The following is a 17,448-nucleotide window of genomic DNA, read 5'->3' as shown; positions in this document are numbered from 1 at the left end:
GAAACAGCCCATCCTCTTTATTACATTGCATTTGTTCATGGTTTTACTGGAGGTCAATGTCCCACAGGAAAGGCATCACTCAAACATTAGCAGTGAAATCTGTTTGACAACCTGAACCACTTTATTTTAACTGAGGTGTGCAATTTTTGTCAAATGACCCTTGGATCCAGCAGCAAGAAATCAAACACCAGCTTTACATTTTGTGCAAAATATAATGCATGGCACACGGGAAACGACTGACAAAGCAAATAAAGAAATTTTCTTAAATTTTGTGTAAGGTAAAACCAAAAAGCAGAGATCTCACCGACTGAAAATTTAGCTCTTCAGTGAGAAGTGGCAGCAACTCCCAAATATCTCATTCTCCCCGAATTGAAGAAGCAAATTTACATTAAACAAAAGCATACAGGATAACACAGCATGTAACACCAAACCAGCATTTTGCCAAATATGCTAATATGTTCTCTTTCATGTAAAAGTCATAAATACCTCAAAATGAACAGAGAAACAAAATTCAAGGTTTTCATTGCCTTAATTTGACAGACGGTTTCAGCAAAATACTAGATGGTTAGGTAAAAGTAAACCTTAAATAAACAATATCAAAACTGTTTCATCAGAATCACGTAGCAATACATGTGTATGGACCATGAGTTCATTATACTGTTTAACAAAAGCACTATTTAAGAGCTTTTACTGTTCAGTACAGTAAATTAACTGTACACATAAAAAAGTGTTATAGTAGGAAAATAGTAAACTGGTAGTTTGAGGGGAAGCAAAATAACCATTAAGAAGGGAGCATTTGAAAAAAAGACAGAGCGACCTGGCTTCATAAGGTGTTGAAGGTTAAAGGATTGTAAATGTCAGGTCACAGTGATAGCTGCAGATCTGACAGCACCTTGTAGATCATTACACAACACAGCGACTGCTTGTATCAATTCCTTAGTTTTTTTTAGTGCGATGTCTGGGGATGGTGTGAAAATGCTGTAAGCTTGTTGCATTTGCTACAGTAATTTTTTTTTTTTTTGCCAATTTAGTGTCATAATTAAATAAAACAAACATCTTGCAGTTAACTCTTGAAGTATGTTTTCATAAGGTCCATCATGATTCATGCATGTCTTTTATTTTGCAGGTTTTTTTGGAGTATATTGATAGTAATTTAAAAAAATCTAAATCTCAAAGGCTGTAATTAAAATGAGTATTTTTACACCTTATCTTCTTAAACAGCTGCACTGTACATATCCAGAAGGCTCTTGGGTCAGGATGTTTAGCAAGCAGCAAGTCATTTTGAGAGGAAACAAACAACCGGTCTGAAAGCTCACAAAATATTATTTATATGATTCTATTAAAAAAACACCCTCAATGTAAGCAAACACAACTGTGGTAAAACCTATGTATGCACATATCAGGATCCAAACCCATGTAGGTCATTTCACTGTGTGATTTAATTATGTAATGAAGGGATTACTGTCACCAAGACTGAAATCTGGGGTAACGGATTCCCTTTGAGTGGTTGTTCTTCTCAAATGCACTTCAAACCACTAATGCTGGTCAGGGTGGTTAAAGAGGTCCTTATACTCTGATGGGACTGCTCCTCAGCACTTACGAGTGCAGGTGCTGAAAAAGTCTGATTGTAAAGTTTTGTGCACATTATTATGGCAGCTGATTCTGGCTTTGCACAACTTCTTGATGACCAGGTGGTATATTATCATGTGTTTGAGGGAGACCTTGCTGGGCCTGGTTTTGATTTTCTTGTCCATGGTGTTCCTGTGGTATATCCTGAGGGGCTTGGGGTGCAGAGTCATGACCTTGGGGTGCAGGGTGATGTCCTTCGGGTACAGGGTCATGTCCTTCGGGTAAAGGGTGATGTTCTTGGAGTGGAGGGTCATGGCCTTCGGGTACAGGGTGATGTCCTTGGGGTGCAGGGTCATGTCCTTGTTGTTGGGCCTCATGCAGTTGGCTGTCAACTGCAGGGATTTCTGGGACGGCGTTCCCTTCAATTGTAATAAAGAGAACAATTTTATATTCTCAGAGGTTAGACCTTTAAAATCAAACCACTATCAAAATAAAAGTAGGAGAAAAACAAAATCAACACTCACCGAGAACCTCTGGAGGAGGGTCTACTTTCTGTGACTTGAGCCGTTCCATATGCTCAACTGCCTGTAGAGTTTTAGTACATTAGAATTCATTTACTACATGTGGTCAGACAATTTGATTGCTTAAAATACAATATAAGCACAGCTGAATCAATTGGTAAAATGTGAAGGTTAGGATGTGGGCAGATTGATGCACTGACTGTAAATCTACAGAAGCAACCCTTTTTCCATTAGTAGTGTACCATTCCTTACCTGTTGTAGCTCCATTTTCTGTGCATTAAGCTGCTCCTGTTGTCTTTCCAGCTCATCTCTCTGTTTCTGGAGGTCAAAAGCCTTCTGGTTGAGATCTTGTTCTTGCTGAGCAAGATGCTCCTCAAACTCCCTCATCTCGTCATCGGTATAAGCCTGGTTCTGCTCCAAGGTCTGAAGAACACAGAGCAGGTAGGAAGCCATTTTTTACAGTCCTGCTTCGTTTAACCAAATGTTTCTGAATTAAATAACTCCTAAAAGCTGTTATCATGATAAAGTGTCATCTAATGTTTCTCACCTCCCAGCTATCTGGCTCCAAGAATTCTTTCTTCTTAGTAGCAACAAGGAACTCATCCAGAGAGACCAGCCTGTCTTTATTTGAATCCACCTGTGACACAGACAAGAGCAGAAAGGCTTTGAACACTAGATGTATATTTTCTTATTCACTGAAAGGACTAAGGCAGATAAAACACAGTGGCGCCTGTTTAACACAAGATGCAAACCCAGCTGAGACCGAGAATGAGCTTTAGGTGTCTTTTCTATTTTGTTTCTGTAGTCACTAAAGTCAGTCATGTGACTTTAGTCACAGGCTTTGAATTATGGAGACTAACTGTCCATACACATAAAGTTTTTGTGCTTCCAACCTTTTAACAAACTGATGAGCTGCATTAAAGGTAGTAGAGGACTGCGATTGTGAATATTACTACATTAGAATTAATGATGCTAAATATTACCCTATGTATATTTCACACACAGAACAATTTTGGCCCAGCTAATCCAGGATCGGCTTTTTCACCTGCATAGTTTCAGGAAAACAGATTGCTGAGTGCAGCTTGTTGTACCTCATTCATAACATGCTCTCTCATACGTAGCCTCTCTTCCTCCATCTCCACCATGTCGTCCTCCTCGTTGGTGGGGTCATAAATCTTTTCCAGCTGAAATCACAGAGGCCCACAGTCAGTACAAAGACCTACTCTGAAATATTTACACATTTTCAGAAGCCACAGCTTTACCTCTTTGGTGAACAATGCCTCCAACTCCTGTTCATCAAAGAAGCCATCTCCATTTGTATCTGTATTATTGAAAAAGAGAAAAGAAGGCGAATGTGCCGTGTTCTAGTACTGTATGTTTTACAGAGCAAATTATGTATGTTAGTAAATGATAGTACAGGTCTTACCATGCAGGTTGAAGAATGTCTTAGGATCAAAATCTTCAGGATCTAAGCCATCAGCTTCCTCCCAGACCTCCTTCAGCTGATTCTGACTTCCCTGCATCATTGAAGTAAAAACACATTTGATTTCCAGATTGAGGTAAAATGAATATTACAATCTGGACAAAAAAAAAAAAAAAATCCCAACAAAATATATCATTTATTTTTCTCTGTGCACCTTCGTCACTTACCGGGTGGTTGACTTTAGGGTGGTCGGCGTGCTTCTTCTTCATCTCCTCATAGTGTTCCTCCTCTTTCTTCCTCTCCTCATCATCCAGTGTTTTCAGGTGTTCTCGTCTGTCATGCTCTTTCATCATTTCGTACCTCTTGAACTCCTCGTGTCTCTCTTTGTCATAGTTCTCCAGATCTTTAGTGGCCTGATGACAAATAGAAAACAGAAATTGTTCAACAGTAATAACCACACAAGGCTATACCCAGCAAACAATAATGCATCAGCTGGAAATGTCACTTAGACACAGTCGAAGTCAAAAGAAGAGATACTATTCAGAACATCAGACTACTTCCAGACTGTCAGACCCTCACAGTAGTAGTAAACGGGATTTTTCAGGTCTATGCCTGCACGTTTCTATACATCAGCGCACTTCTGGAAACCATTGTGAAAAGCCTTTTTGTCTTAACATCATCTGAGACACAGATACAAGACTAAACGCATTGCTGTTTTTAAAAACAATAATGAAAAGAAGGTCAAATAAAAATAATACATCTGTCCTCTACACCTCAGTACTCAGTACTACCCTTTCCTTTCTAGTTGCTGGTAATTATAGTCATTCACCAACTGTGAAGCTTTCACCACCTACGGGCCAATTTTGGTGTACGAATTAAGCAGCTGCATAGGTTCCTGTTTTCTCTTTCTCTCTACTGCAGGACTCCACTGTGCAAAGGCACAAATAGTTTCAAGATGTTATACTTTTCATTAAGTACGAAGTAGCATCGAGCAACAACATTTACCGATCTGATCAGCCGATCCAGATCTTCCACTTCAAACGTGTGTGGGTTCATGTGGTTCAAGTATTCAAACTGTTTCAGCAGCGCTTGATGGTCCACTGCTATGTCTGTCCAGGGAGAAATTCAAATATATTACACATATTAAAACATATGAATACATAAAATAGAACTTTCTTTTATTTACCTCTAAAATAATCAACTTAAAGTTGATTTAGAGCCTGATACTTTAAACAGAATTCAAAATGAAATTATTTTTGTTTTGCACAACTTACCATTTCCTCCTTCAAGGTCCTGCTTGGCCTTAATCAGGGTCCGGAGTCGGTTTACCTCCTGCCTTTTTAACTCATCTAGTTTTGTTCTGACATGATGGCTGACAAAGTCTAGCTCTTTGGCCAGCTTACCTTGCTGCAACATAAATAAATTGTAGCAAATTAAGCGATTAAAACAATTCTGGAACGTACACTACACTTTTACAGCAAAGCATATTGTACTTTTGCTTACACTGGGTTAAACTTTGCAGGAAGCAGTGCATGTACACGAAACGAGTATATTATAGTGACTATTGTCTTATATAAGAAGCTGGTTGAAATGTTGTGCCACTGCAGTAAGACCAAACCAACAGAAAGCGGGGTACCTTAATGTCTTCCATGTCTGTATTGTGGAGCTTTTCCCTGAAATGCTGATCCTTCTCTAGAAAATCAATGACTTCTCTGAGGTAGCGGTCATAGTGGAGTCCAGTGTCCTAAAAGTACAGTAAATAAAATGTAAAAACGCCAATAACATGTTACATTGGGTAATCAAATCCTATTTTAAACATTTCTGATATATATCTATATTTATATATACAGTACAGCATCTCTATCTGTATATGGGTGACAAATTAAAGAAAAATCCAACCAAAAGTGTCTGACACTGAAACTATATTGTACTTGTTTAACCTCTGTATGACAGTATTTACCCCTTCCAGAGGCACAAATGAGTACACAGATAACAGTATTTGGGCACTAAACAATCTATAGCATCTGAAACTATTGTACTGAGAAATAAATTGGTTTGTGAGATCACAAGTTTTAAAGTTTTGAATAAGAGAAAGAGGCCATTTTTCCAATAAACTTAGAAGGGGCGTACTTACTGCAGTGTACCACCTATGAAATAGCTAATAAATAAACATTAATAAATCATTTATTCTGTGAAATTATGTAATCCAATCCCACAAAGATTCTTGAAGCCGCTCATCTCTATACACATTGTTTTAAGTTTAAAAAAAAGGAAACAAATATTTTTATAATAAAAAAATCGTCTTATCCTAAAAATAATGACCAAAATTGTGAGTTTTATGCCTGCCTTAAATACTGTTAAAACGAATAGATAATGAAAGCCAAATAAACACAATTATCTCTCTGCACCACTGCTGAAAAAGGGTCGTTATTTGATACGACATGTATTATGGTTTGTGGTGAATTTTCAGCGTGCAGTGTAAATATTATGTCTTCTTCCTTACCACACTGGCTGGAGGCTCTTCAGGCTTTTTCTCTGGTTCTTTGACTTTCGTCTTGTCGATGCTGATGGGCACAGCCTCCAAACACAACAGCTGGACAAGCAGCAACAGCAGCCAGCCGGCGAGAAAGGCCCGGCTCCCCCACATCTACAAACGAGAACAATCACTATAGTGCCGGCTGAGGTGACGTGTTTTAGATTTTACAATATCTGGAAATGTACATTCTTGAGTTTCTAAGTGCGTAAGCATCATCGTGTACCCAGCTTCCTCATTTTTGATCTTCCTCGAGCAGCCCATCTAGTCTCCACACACTGCAAATTATTGGCTAATAATAATAACCAGAGGAAGCTGTTGGTGTTAGCCTTTAGCACCGTCACTGACAGATTTAGCGCTTCGGTGCCAAGCATGGACAAATGAGACACTCATGTAACGTTACACCGTGAGCCTGAGCAGAAGAGCTTATACAGCATTTCCCCCACGCTCAGCGTGGATTTTAAAGCTTTACTAAAGAGCCCCATAGACAGATATGTTGCCAGTATACTCACTTTATTATGAACACAGGACCTCATCTACTCTACCTTCCACCCGTCGCTTCCTCTCAGCTGGAGAGGTGTCAGCAGCTTCCACCAGCCCGCTGGACAGAGTAGCTCGTGTGGTGGTTAACCTGATTGGTCAGTTGGGCGGTCCGTCAAACCCACTAGCATGTTGCGTTGCACTGAATCGTACGTGGCGATATGACAGCAGAGCAGGTGGGCGGGTCCTTTTGGTTTGTCATCTACGGCACCGCACGGAACGAAAATGAGACGGAAAATTAACGCTGGGGGTGGATGAAACCCCTGATGCTGAATGACTAATTTATTTATTTAAAACACACAGTTGGATTTTTTTTTCTTCTTCAAAGTATAACGATTTTAATTTAAATTTTCTAATTATTTGCCCCTTTTCAGTTTTTCATTTTTGTTTTCAACTTAGTTCATTTAAATTTAGTTGCTCCGGGCTTCTTTTTTTTTTGTTAATCAGTTCTAAATATAGTTTTTGTTTATTTAATACAATACACGAACATTTTTCATTCATTTGTCAGAATATGTTGCAGATTATAAAAACACCGTTTGTGAAGGCGCTTGACATCCCAGTCTTAAAGATACAGAACTGTGCAAACACTTCAGCGACCCCTCATTTTTTAAATATTTTCCTAGGAAGATGGGAAATATGCGCAGTGATTTATTGAAGCACGCATTTAAACATACATTAAGATTCAGTATAAAAGGCAAAAACAAAGTTCTAACAAGATGGAAAGTGAATATTTATTATGACCACCTTTATTCTACAACAATGAACTTTTTTAGGCAAGCTTTCTTGCAGTTTCTCGAAGTAGTATATAGGACTCTCAAAGCTCTTCTTTTGATGTTGGCTGCCTTTTGTTTGGTACGATCCTGTGGTATCGCAAGAAATTAGTAGGTTATATAAATATATGAGTATGCATAATAGTTATTATCCATAGATACCTACATCCTAAGTTCCTGTTATTCTTCTGAAAGAAACAGAATGAGTGTGTCGTTACAATGGTAATGCCAGGAGAGGCAGTATTAGTTCTGTGTTACATTAATGTGTAAGGAAGTGGAAGAAGAGTGTGTCCTGTAGGAGGCAGTAGAAAACGGATACTGATGTTCTGTACATGCCCTGAAAGAAAGGTTCAGTAAACCAGTGCAACGATACTTCATTGTAAGTCTCAGTTATTGTATTTTTTATTTTTTGAAGATGCAACAGATCCCATTCATAATTCCATCAGTTTTGATATTAATTCCACTGTTTGAAATGCAGCCCTCAAACATGAGAGAGCCTCCACTGCATTTTATAGATAAACCATCTGAAAAATGGTCAGGTACAAGGCCTGAAAATGAGTAAAGGACCATCCAGTGTTCAAAGAAAAACTTCAAAGACCTTCAGAAAGTCTTTTATTAGTACAAATACCTTAAAATAAAAAGTGCAAATAGAGTACTTGAATAAATGTATAGCTAACCAATTCCAATGTTGGGACTTCACCAGCAGCTTTAAGCATTTAATACTTTCTTCAGTCAGTGTTTGCTTTACTTCCTGTGGAAAAAAAATCCCCCTAAGTGCAGTTCTGCCTCTGCTTTTTCTGAGCTCAGGAAGCAGCAGTCTGTGATTAATGGGACCAAGTTCACCTCTTAACCCCGGTCCTGTTCACTGGCCTCATGGGAAGATCTTACATGAAACTTTTTTGTGTGTGTGTATGTGTGCTTATAGAAGCTCAAACTGTACTCATCATCTTAGAGGCTGATTAGCCATGAATAAATGACTGCTACTCATTTTCTTTTGTGTGTCTTGCCTTTGTTCAGTGTGTCTGTAAAGATTTGATCTTTTTTTTTCTGTAACTGTAACTGTTCATTATAGAGCCACAACACTTTACAGGTGTGTAGCTGGGATATAAATGAAGGTCATGTTTTAAATATTGGGGCGAAAAGAAAAGGGTGCACAGTCATTTAATCTATGTGTAATTGGTGTTATAATAATATTTTCCATAGTGGATGTGAAATTCACAGCTACTGCAGTCCCACCGCAAATCTGTAGCAAATCTCAAACTTAGTCCTGATTGGTGTAGATTCAGCCATCTGTATCGAAAGACCATAACGCCAGAAGAGGGCGCTGTTGCTATGTGCTGGCTGCGTCGATTATTACCATCATTTTGACTTTTGTAAAAGTACTGAGTGTTTTGCTTAACTGGTCAAATATACTTAAAGGCAAATGACACTAACATCAGCCATGAAATTGTGCACCTTGTTAGCATCGATCCCTGCTGCTGTGGTTTAATTACCTACGAATCAGCATATATGAAAGCCTAATTACAAAGGAATGATTTAAACTCTGTTCTGCTTTTTCATGCTACATCTTCAACAGCTGATTGGACCAGGGCTGAAAGAAGACTTAGATCCGCTGCCTGCAAGTTGTATAACCATTAGCTTTCTACTGGAATTATGGATGACAGAATAAAAATGCAATGAAGACTTTGGAGCTTTGGCAGGTCCAGCAAGACAATGAATCAAATTTCTATCTGGATAAGTGAGGTTATGACTAAATATAACATCCCTGCTCTTTAGATGACAGTGTAATAGTTCACTGAGTTGGAAGGCAATTATTCAATGTCATAGATCATAACTGGAATTGATAGTGAAAGAACACTAGAGTGGATGGGAAGATCAGCATTTCTTTTTAATCAGCCACTATATCATAAAATGTGCTGCATAATGAAAAGAAGGCTACTGTCTAAATATTACCCTACAGAGAGTGTTAATAATGTAGGAACCTGTACACACTCATTTATATACCTTACTCTGCTGACATGAAGGTGTATTTTAAAAAAAAGCATTTCTGAAAAGATGCTATTGATTTCCTATAAGGGCTTCTGCCAACTAGATTAAGATCCAAATGATTCCTTACTGAAGAGCTGGAAGTCAGAACAAGAGAATCTTTATTTCATTTTCAGCTCAGCACCTTTAGCGAGCATAAGTAAGTGATTCAGCGGGAGGAGGCTCTCTGAGGAGAAGACAATAACATTGAGTCACCTTGCTGCATTGTGAGCCTCTGGCAGGCAAGAGGCAGGATTCAGCAGCAGTAGCAGCAGAGAACATACTGCAGAGCTGCGCTGGCCTGCGCAGCAACTAAGTGTGTATTTGTTTGTGTAAATTAGCATGTATAGATGGATGTCTACATAGTGGGGATGATAATAAATCATAGCAAGGTCAAATAACAGCAATTGAGTTTGGCTACGAGATGATTACGCTGCAGTGCGTATGGTGTTTCAGCACTCTGTACCTGATTGTGCAGACTGGTTGAGGAATACACAACAAGTTGAATCAAATGATGCCAAGTGTAAATGTAATGTTTGGTGGTATTGATGATTAATTTAGACACTGTTCTATTTAATTCTGTTGCTTGTGTCTGCCTGACCTTTGTACAGTACAGAGGAAAAGCTCCAAAATGCATCACATTTTTATCTGCAGTGAGCTGTAACTGGGTAGTGATGTTATAATATCGTAACAGCTATAATAGTACATTTCAACATTCACACATTTTGTTTGTTTCTTTAAGAAAAAATCAAGCTGGGCATAAAAAATCTCTGATAAATCTGCCTATGTACGGCACTACAGTACTGTGCAAAAGTCCCTACATTTCTTTATATTTTGAGGGAGCTAGCCTTTCTTGTACCTTTTTTTAAAGTGGTCTTGAGCAATCATCTTTCAATTTTGTTCTTTGGACTTTATTTGCTTTTAAACTCATTTTCAGTCCTTGTACCTGACCATTTTCAGAGGAATGTTTATTTTGTTTGTTAAGCACATTAAAACCGACCTATGAATGACCTACAGCCAACTTTAAATTGTATCTTTAGGCACTTTGTTACTAGCAGTAGAAGGATGGCTGTCAATACGCCATTCTTAAGGAAGGGAAACAGAGAGAAAAGGCTGAGGTATGCCAAATTAAACAAAAACTGGGCTAAACATCAGTGGCAACATGTCTTATGGAGTAATGAATCAAAATTTGAAATGGTTCAAATCCTCATCAATACGTATGGATGAGGTTAGCATGGAGGTCGAGCAGTGACTAACCACAGCCATTTTTAAAAGACAGTGGAGGTGCTGCACCTATTTTTTCATTTTGGTAGCAAAATATAAAAAAATGAGGAGGCTCATGACTTTTTTACTGTACCGTCTAAGTGTACATTTGTGAAAAATACTAATACCAATTCTTTTACTGAAATGGTTCCCTGGAAGTAGATCTTATTTAGTTAATAATTAGATTATTAATGTCATATATGATCAGAAATCCTACAGGTTAGAAATAGTTTATGACCCAATTTTGTTTTACTTTTCTTTCATGTAGGTAAGAATTTGGGAGATTTTCAGTTAAACAGCTTCTGCACGGCTGATAAAGGCAAAGCTTTTGAGAAAATTTTATCCTCCACTATCTTTAAAAAGCTGTGCCTTGAACCACTGGGGAAGAACAAAACATCCCCAAAGTGAGTCAGAACCAGTTAAAGCACATGGTATTACACAATGAGGGTCATAATAGTGATGATTCATTAGTATAAGAGAGCTTGGGATGATAAGATGAAACCGTGCTGCTTGTCTTGTTGTCTTTTGGTCAGCAAAATAGCTCCTGTGCCAACACCACTGTGACTTTGAACATTGCCTGCCCAGTGAAAATTTATGAGCAGCGGCGGTAAATTGGGCAGGTCTGTTTGATGCAGTGTAAGCATTATTGTAATGTGTCATGGTCAGAAAGGCTTTCTGTCCTTAAAGCTTGGCTGCAGTGCCAGTGAAGGTGATGCGAGGCTGACAAACATCACCTAAAGCTTCCAGTACAATTAATGCAGGGACATAGATTCAACCTGACCTGCGGACGTTCTCAGCACACATTTATATCCTCACGTTTCACTACTCCAGTCCTCTGTTTTCCCTTGGAAGACAAATATCAAAATATAAGCATTTATCTGTGCTTACGCTTATATCACTTTGTGTAGTTTTTATGTGGTACTTCCAGGGTCATTCTTTCATAAAAGGGAAAAGACAGTTTCTATAAAATTTCAGCAGAACTCATTTGATTGTCTGCTTGTTCTCCTCTATTAATGAAAAGGACGTTTTTTTTGGCAGGAAACCTGAATCAATAGACAACTTTATCTACATTTGTATTATTTTTATCGTTCATTGTAAAGATTGTTTTAAGAAAATTTAAAAAAGAGGGGTTATTGCGATGTTTATTTATATGAAATTTCTATTAGTCTAAACTGGTGATGTTGGTCCAGCTTTTATTAAAACAGCCTTACAGAAGACTCATGGCATTTTCAAACTGATATTTACTTCATGACTCACGTGCTGGACAGTTTTTTAAGCCCCAGAGCACCTAGCCCTGAAAATCTTTTATTTATTTATTTTTGCATTTTTCCCAAACTATTAATAATCTAGGTGGGATTGATGGTGGGAAAAATATTATTGCTTGGCCACCTGTTAGTAATGAATGGTCAGATGAACAATAACTTGTTGTCTCAGCTGTCTCTGTAACGCAGCACATCCTTATTGAAGTGCGCCGGCTACACTGTGTGTCAAACTAAAGAGCTTTATGGAGGCTAGCCTGGCTAACTCATTCCCTAGCCTGTCTTCTGATAGAACGATATGCTAGAATTGCCTGGTAACAACTAAAATCAATATTGTAGGGTAAAATAGGATTATTTAAATCTAGTTTGTTGTAGCTCAGTCAGTGTGATCAGTAAACATGCCCCGTCTTGTGGCCACCCAACAATATCTCACAACTTAAACTCATTCCCACTCCTTATTAACTCGTGGCCTCGGGTTATTGATACTGTGCCTGTAAGCTGATAACTGCTGGCCATGCAAAAATATCTCATGGCCACCGACCGATACTTTTATCACCTATGTCACAAAAGCAGCTCTATATCAAAAAAGCAGATTAGAAACTGTTTAGGGATACTTCCCCCCTTCAGACAGCACATGCATTTGTGTTCTGCACAGAGCAAAACTCATTTAGAAAAGGAAAACCCATACTTCAGTAACACTCTGTGATGAACGCTTTTTTTTAACTGCAAAAATTTTAATTATAAGTTCATAAAAACATCAAATGTTTTGTGGTAAACATAATTATCCATGCCCCAACACACATGTAAACTCAGTCAGCAGCTGCAGTTTCTCTTGTGGCACTGTGCACGTGCACAGGCAGAGCAGATATACTAGAAAAGGGAAAGGCGTAGGAAGTTATTAGGGACTTCTTTTTCCAGTCTGCAAACTAAGTAAGTTGTTGGATTGTTGCTAATTTGCCACGATCGTCTAGGTCATGCTGGCTGTCCATGCTGTTTTTAGTAGTCTGACATCAGGCAGAATTGTCAACTCCTTACACTTTAATCTGGACTAAGCAAACAAAAAGGAGGATAGAAGAGTCAATCATACTTGGACATGTGTTTACAATGCAGAGATAATCCATCCATCCATCCATTCGCTTCCGCTTCGCAGAGATAATATTAAATAAAAAAAAAAAAAAGAGAATAATTATCTGAAAATAACAGAAGGAATGCCCAAAAACCTCACTGCTTGTTATCTGCTGTCTGATTTTTGTGTTATCCTTTATATCAGGGGTGGGCAATTGATTTTCCCAAGGGGTCACACAGGAAACTGGGACTGTTATGGAGGGCTATGCCAACAAGCTGAACTCAATTCAGCCATCCACTCATCCATCCATCTTCTACCACTTATCCGACTTATAGGGGCTGCAATAAGAAGAGATAAGATAATGTAAAGGTGGATTTAGAAAAGTTAAAACATAATAAAACACAGACAACATAAAAGCAACGATGTAATTAAAAACAAAACAAACGTCCATATTGATTTTATTCCTTTATATGCTTATCGGTGTGGCCCTCCACAACAGTCCCAGTTTCTCATTTGGCCCATTGGGAAAATTCATTGCACACCCCTGATATAAAGGATAACACAGTAATACTTAATTAACTAAACCATAAAAAGTGGTGTGTAAAAATAAAGAGTAAATGGAAGATGATGGGGAACACAGAGCCCCCACCACCAATATTCAGATGAAACCCTTTGCACCCATGTTTCTCTCGTTGCATTTCTCTAAAACAAAGATCAGTTAAGCAGGATGATTTGTTTCAGCTTTATTTAACATATACCCACAATTCTTTGAAAGCGTGCACGTTTTGCTTTCATGTGTGAATTACAGTACAACTACTTTCACAACTAGGCCACCCAAAAACTGAAATCATTTCAATCACCAGCCTTGAAAAGTCTCCATTCCCCAGCGCCAAAGCTTTTATCCGGTTCATTTCTAGCTCACGCACTATTTTGTGCTTGCACTTCTTTGGTTAGGCTTTATTAGTTTATTAATTTCTTACGCAAGGATCGGCTGTGTTTTTAATCATTTGCCAGACCGCTACTTATGAGGACCCGGTTGCTCAACAAAAGAGTCTCGCAGGGGAGGTCGTCTGTTGCTCTGTTTGGTATTCGTCCCCTTTAAAAACTATGCAGCCCTAGCGGCGGTATTATGTGGGCTCCCTGGAAAAAGTCTGCGGAGAGGGAAAGGGGGGACGAGCCGAGCTGGAGTCGAGAGATCATGGCGGCACCTCTCGGACGGGACACCCTACCTGACTACTGGTCTTATGGAGTTTGTCGAGATGGTCGAGTCTTCTTCATTAGGTGAGGCGTTTTACTTGTTCTGCTCTGAGTACTTTACGAGGCGGTGTGAAGGGATTTTTTCTCTCCCTCTCGTTGTTTTATTAGCGTTCAGTAACAGGTGTCTTTCTTGCAGTGATAAAACTCAAAGCACTACTTGGCTACATCCGCGCACTGGCGAACCTGTTAACTCTGGACATATGATACGTTCAGGTACGCCACAAATTATCTGATTTTGCAGGATAGCAGCAGGATATTTTGCTTTTGCTGCAGTGTGCAGCGGGTCGCTCAATGTGTTCTTGCTCGTGTTATAGATTTACCAAGAGGCTGGGAAGAGGGCTTCACGGAAGAAGGAGCCAGTTACTTCATCAAGTGAGTGGCTTTTGTGCATTGTTGCCTTGTTTGGTCGTGTAGAGAAAAGGAAAAAAAAAATCAACCCATGCAGGCTGGTTGAGTTGATCGGTATTAAAGTGCTCTATGTGGAATGCCTTCCTCCTCCTCTCTGCTGCTCTAACACGTCTGATGCACTATAACAACCAAACTACATTAAAGGCTGTATTGTAAACACACTGATTTATCTGAGAGCTGCATGTAGATGACAGGGAAAGCACACACCAACATATGGATTAACTCACTAGGGTCCCATTAGATAGGTGAAACCAATTATCTCTGCCTGCATTGTGAACGGAAAGTGACAGAGCCTAGCAGGACAGGAAGAAAGGCTATTAAAATTCTCCTCACATCCACCATGCAGGACCTCTACTCACTCCGATAGGTGTGCAGACTTGCTGTGTGTAAGTGTGTGTGTATGTGCAGATGTGAATGAGAGAGAGAGAGACTGTAAAGGTTGGAGGAGAGGGGTGTGACCATGGGGTGACAGAGATGTATGGCATGATTGCATTATTGAAGCAGAAAGGACAGAATTTTCAAAGTCACATGCAGCACTCTGAAGTTTTTTCCACGCTTTTTCTCAGATTTTCACGTTAAAGCTGGAGGATTCTGGATTAAATCTGGCTTCAGTGGAAGGCAACCAAGAGACACGTTATTTTGAGTATCTAGAGCTACTGTTGCATTTACTGTAGATTATATTATGCAGTGGGTTATTGGATGCTGGTCTGCGGCTGTCAGTGTCAGTTACTATGATGGGAACCAGTGCAGTAGAGCAACCCGGAAATCATGCCCAAATCAGTCAGATAAGTCGGGCTAACATTAAAGCCTACTACGACATAGCCTGGAGACATCTGCATTGATGTAGCTCATTGTTACAAATCCCACCTCCCACCCAGACATGTTATCACATTGCCCTTTTAATTCGCCCCAGTTGTTGCAGATGCAATGGCTACATGGAGAATTTTACATCCTCATAGCTGCGGTCTCAGCATCAGGCTGGTTGTTACTCAATGACATATAGTACTCTGCAGATACCAGTGAGCAGCTCTGTCTTAACAATGTGGACACTTTGTATCAATGAGTTTTATATTTAGATTTTAGTATAAATTTGTGCATCTGAGATGTTGCAATAGTCACACATATCGAAGCAAACAAATTATTTCCTTCTTTTACTTTTTCTGTATCCAAAGATGCTTTTAAAAAGGCCTTTAAGTGGTTCCAGCTAACAAATTTGTTGTTACTGACACATATTATGTACAGAATAAGAGTCTTTGTTTTTCCCCTCATTCACTCACTTTTTCTCTGTAAGAAGTGAGAACAATACAGCAGTGAGGCTGTGTGATATATGGCATCCTAAATGTCAAGGCTGTGAAATCACTCTTCTACTTGTTGCCCGTTTGGCTTGGTGGAAGGATCCTGTTTTGCTTTAGTTTCTTTGTTTTGGAGACCTTATTTTCTTGTGGGTTCTTGTGGGTTCTTGCGGTGCTATGGAACTCACCAGCGCATGTCTTCTGGTACCATTCAGCTTATTAAGAGCACCAGCTGACATTTTTCCATGTAAATGAAAACAAAATGATGCCAAAAAAATCTATCAGCTAGTTATAGTACACAATATTTGCCCTTCAAATTCTGGGGTACCTTGAAGGTTTTGTGGTTTGTGTGGATTAGGCTTGCACTACTGCATCACTTGCATGCTCAATTTGATTAGGATCGTTAATTTTGGGGGTTATGTCATTGCCTTATGCTCTTGCGTCCCTAAAGCCATTCCTGTGCAGTTTCTGAGGTGTGATGGCACTGCTAGAGGCTGTTGTTAGTAGATGTGTTTGGTTTACAACAACTATTGGTGCTATGCATCCCAACAGAACTTATGATGATCACTATTTGTTGATCTCTGTCATCTAATCTGCTTTATTAGATTGCATTAAAAAAAAACTTGGATAATTTGGTAATTTGAACCTCATGATGACTTTCAAAGGCTCCGCCATAGCTTCTTTAATATATTTTCTTGAGTAAACAACTTGTAGTTCAAATGCATCCAAATGCATTCAAATGTAATTTTATCTGTTTAGAGATCAGTTTTTCTAAAAAATGTGATAATGATTGTTCAATAAATGCTGGAATATAGAAAACAAAAAGTTACCGAAGTGCACATTAAAAATTCTTATTAGTTTTTAGCTGCTCCACAGATGTCAAATCGTGGGCTTTCTAAACCTAAACGGTGTGTTGTTAATGCCTAAACCTAACCAAACAATCCATTTTAATTAATTTATTATTTAAATCATACAGATGATGTCTGAAAAACTGAACGTAGGAAAAAGGTGAGGGAGGAAGGCAGGACAAAAAAACACACTTTGGAAGAGAGCCAGAGATTAATAATGACTAATGATTAAACACCCACATCAGCCACGGCCTGTTTCAGGGTAACTAAGGGAGGATTCAGGGTCACCCGATCCAGCCGTAACTCTATGCTTTACCATAAAGGAAAGTTTTAAGCCTAATTTTAAAAGTAGACGGTGTCTGTCTCCTGAATCTAAACTGGGAGCTGGCTCCACAGAAGAGGGACCTGAAAGCTGAAGGCTCTGCCTCCCATTTTTCTTGTAAAACCACAAGTAAGCCCACAGTCTGAGAGTGAAGTGCTCTATTGGGGTGATAGGGTACTATGAGGTCTTTAAGATAAAACAGGGACTGATTACTCATGACCTTGTATGAGAGGAGAAGTCAGTATGGGAGAAATATGCTCTCTATTTCTAGTCTTTTTTTGGACAATCTGATAATAATGATGATTTACAATACTCTAGCCCAGAGGTAATAATGCATGAACTAATTATTCAT

At 38.9% G+C, this 17,448-nt stretch overlaps 2 protein-coding genes across 6 annotated transcripts in view; one reads left to right on the top strand and one right to left on the bottom strand.

Moving 5' to 3' along the window:
- Positions 1-98: 98 nt before the first annotated feature.
- On the bottom strand, positions 99-6,687 carry nucb2a (nucleobindin 2a). 2 transcript variants are annotated; one of them, XM_040011348.1, is made up of 13 exons: positions 6,559-6,687; positions 6,017-6,160; positions 5,150-5,257; positions 4,788-4,920; positions 4,519-4,622; positions 3,741-3,926; positions 3,517-3,607; positions 3,353-3,411; positions 3,182-3,274; positions 2,638-2,727; positions 2,343-2,513; positions 2,094-2,154; positions 99-1,991 (listed from the first exon to the last, which is right to left on the bottom strand). In XM_040011348.1, exons 1-13 carry the CDS (start codon positions 6,580-6,582, stop codon positions 1,648-1,650), a joined length of 1,608 nt encoding a protein of 535 aa, XP_039867282.1. In that variant the 5' UTR covers positions 6,583-6,687; the 3' UTR covers positions 99-1,647. The 2 variants fall into 2 exon arrangements, with proteins under 2 accessions (XP_039867282.1, XP_039867283.1); XM_040011349.1 differs by having other exon boundaries at positions 99-1,988.
- Positions 6,688-13,970: 7,283 nt separating this feature from the next.
- plekha7b (pleckstrin homology domain containing, family A member 7b) overlaps positions 13,971-17,448 on the top strand; it is an 81,394-nt gene continuing 77,916 nt past the window's right edge. For all 4 annotated transcript variants that reach the window (XM_040011162.1, XM_040011163.1, XM_040011165.1 and 1 more), the window contains exons 1-3: positions 13,971-14,250; positions 14,363-14,439; positions 14,541-14,598. In XM_040011162.1, coding sequence (XP_039867096.1) covers positions 14,099-14,250; positions 14,363-14,439; positions 14,541-14,598 — 287 coding nt within the window. In that variant the 5' untranslated portion in view covers positions 13,971-14,098. The remainder of the gene's footprint in view (positions 14,251-14,362; positions 14,440-14,540; positions 14,599-17,448) is intronic.

This window comes from Simochromis diagramma, unplaced genomic scaffold, assembly GCF_900408965.1.
Source record: "Simochromis diagramma unplaced genomic scaffold, fSimDia1.1 OVJJ01000603.1, whole genome shotgun sequence".
NCBI lineage: Eukaryota > Metazoa > Chordata > Actinopteri > Cichliformes > Cichlidae > Simochromis > Simochromis diagramma.
This window is presented reverse-complemented; position numbering and strand designations above follow the sequence as displayed.

Bases quoted from the DNA above. Each gene is read 5' to 3' on its own strand.
- nucb2a (XM_040011348.1), bottom strand. From the start codon at position 6,582: ATGAGGTCCTGTGTTCATAATAAA. The intron at 3,608-3,740 runs GTAAGTGACGAA...TCAATGATGCAG, and splicing joins ACCCTAAAGTCAACCACCCG to GGAAGTCAGAATCAGCTGAA. The intron at 2,514-2,637 runs GTGAGAAACATT...TGTGTTCTTCAG, and splicing joins TGGAGCCAGATAGCTGGGAG to ACCTTGGAGCAGAACCAGGC.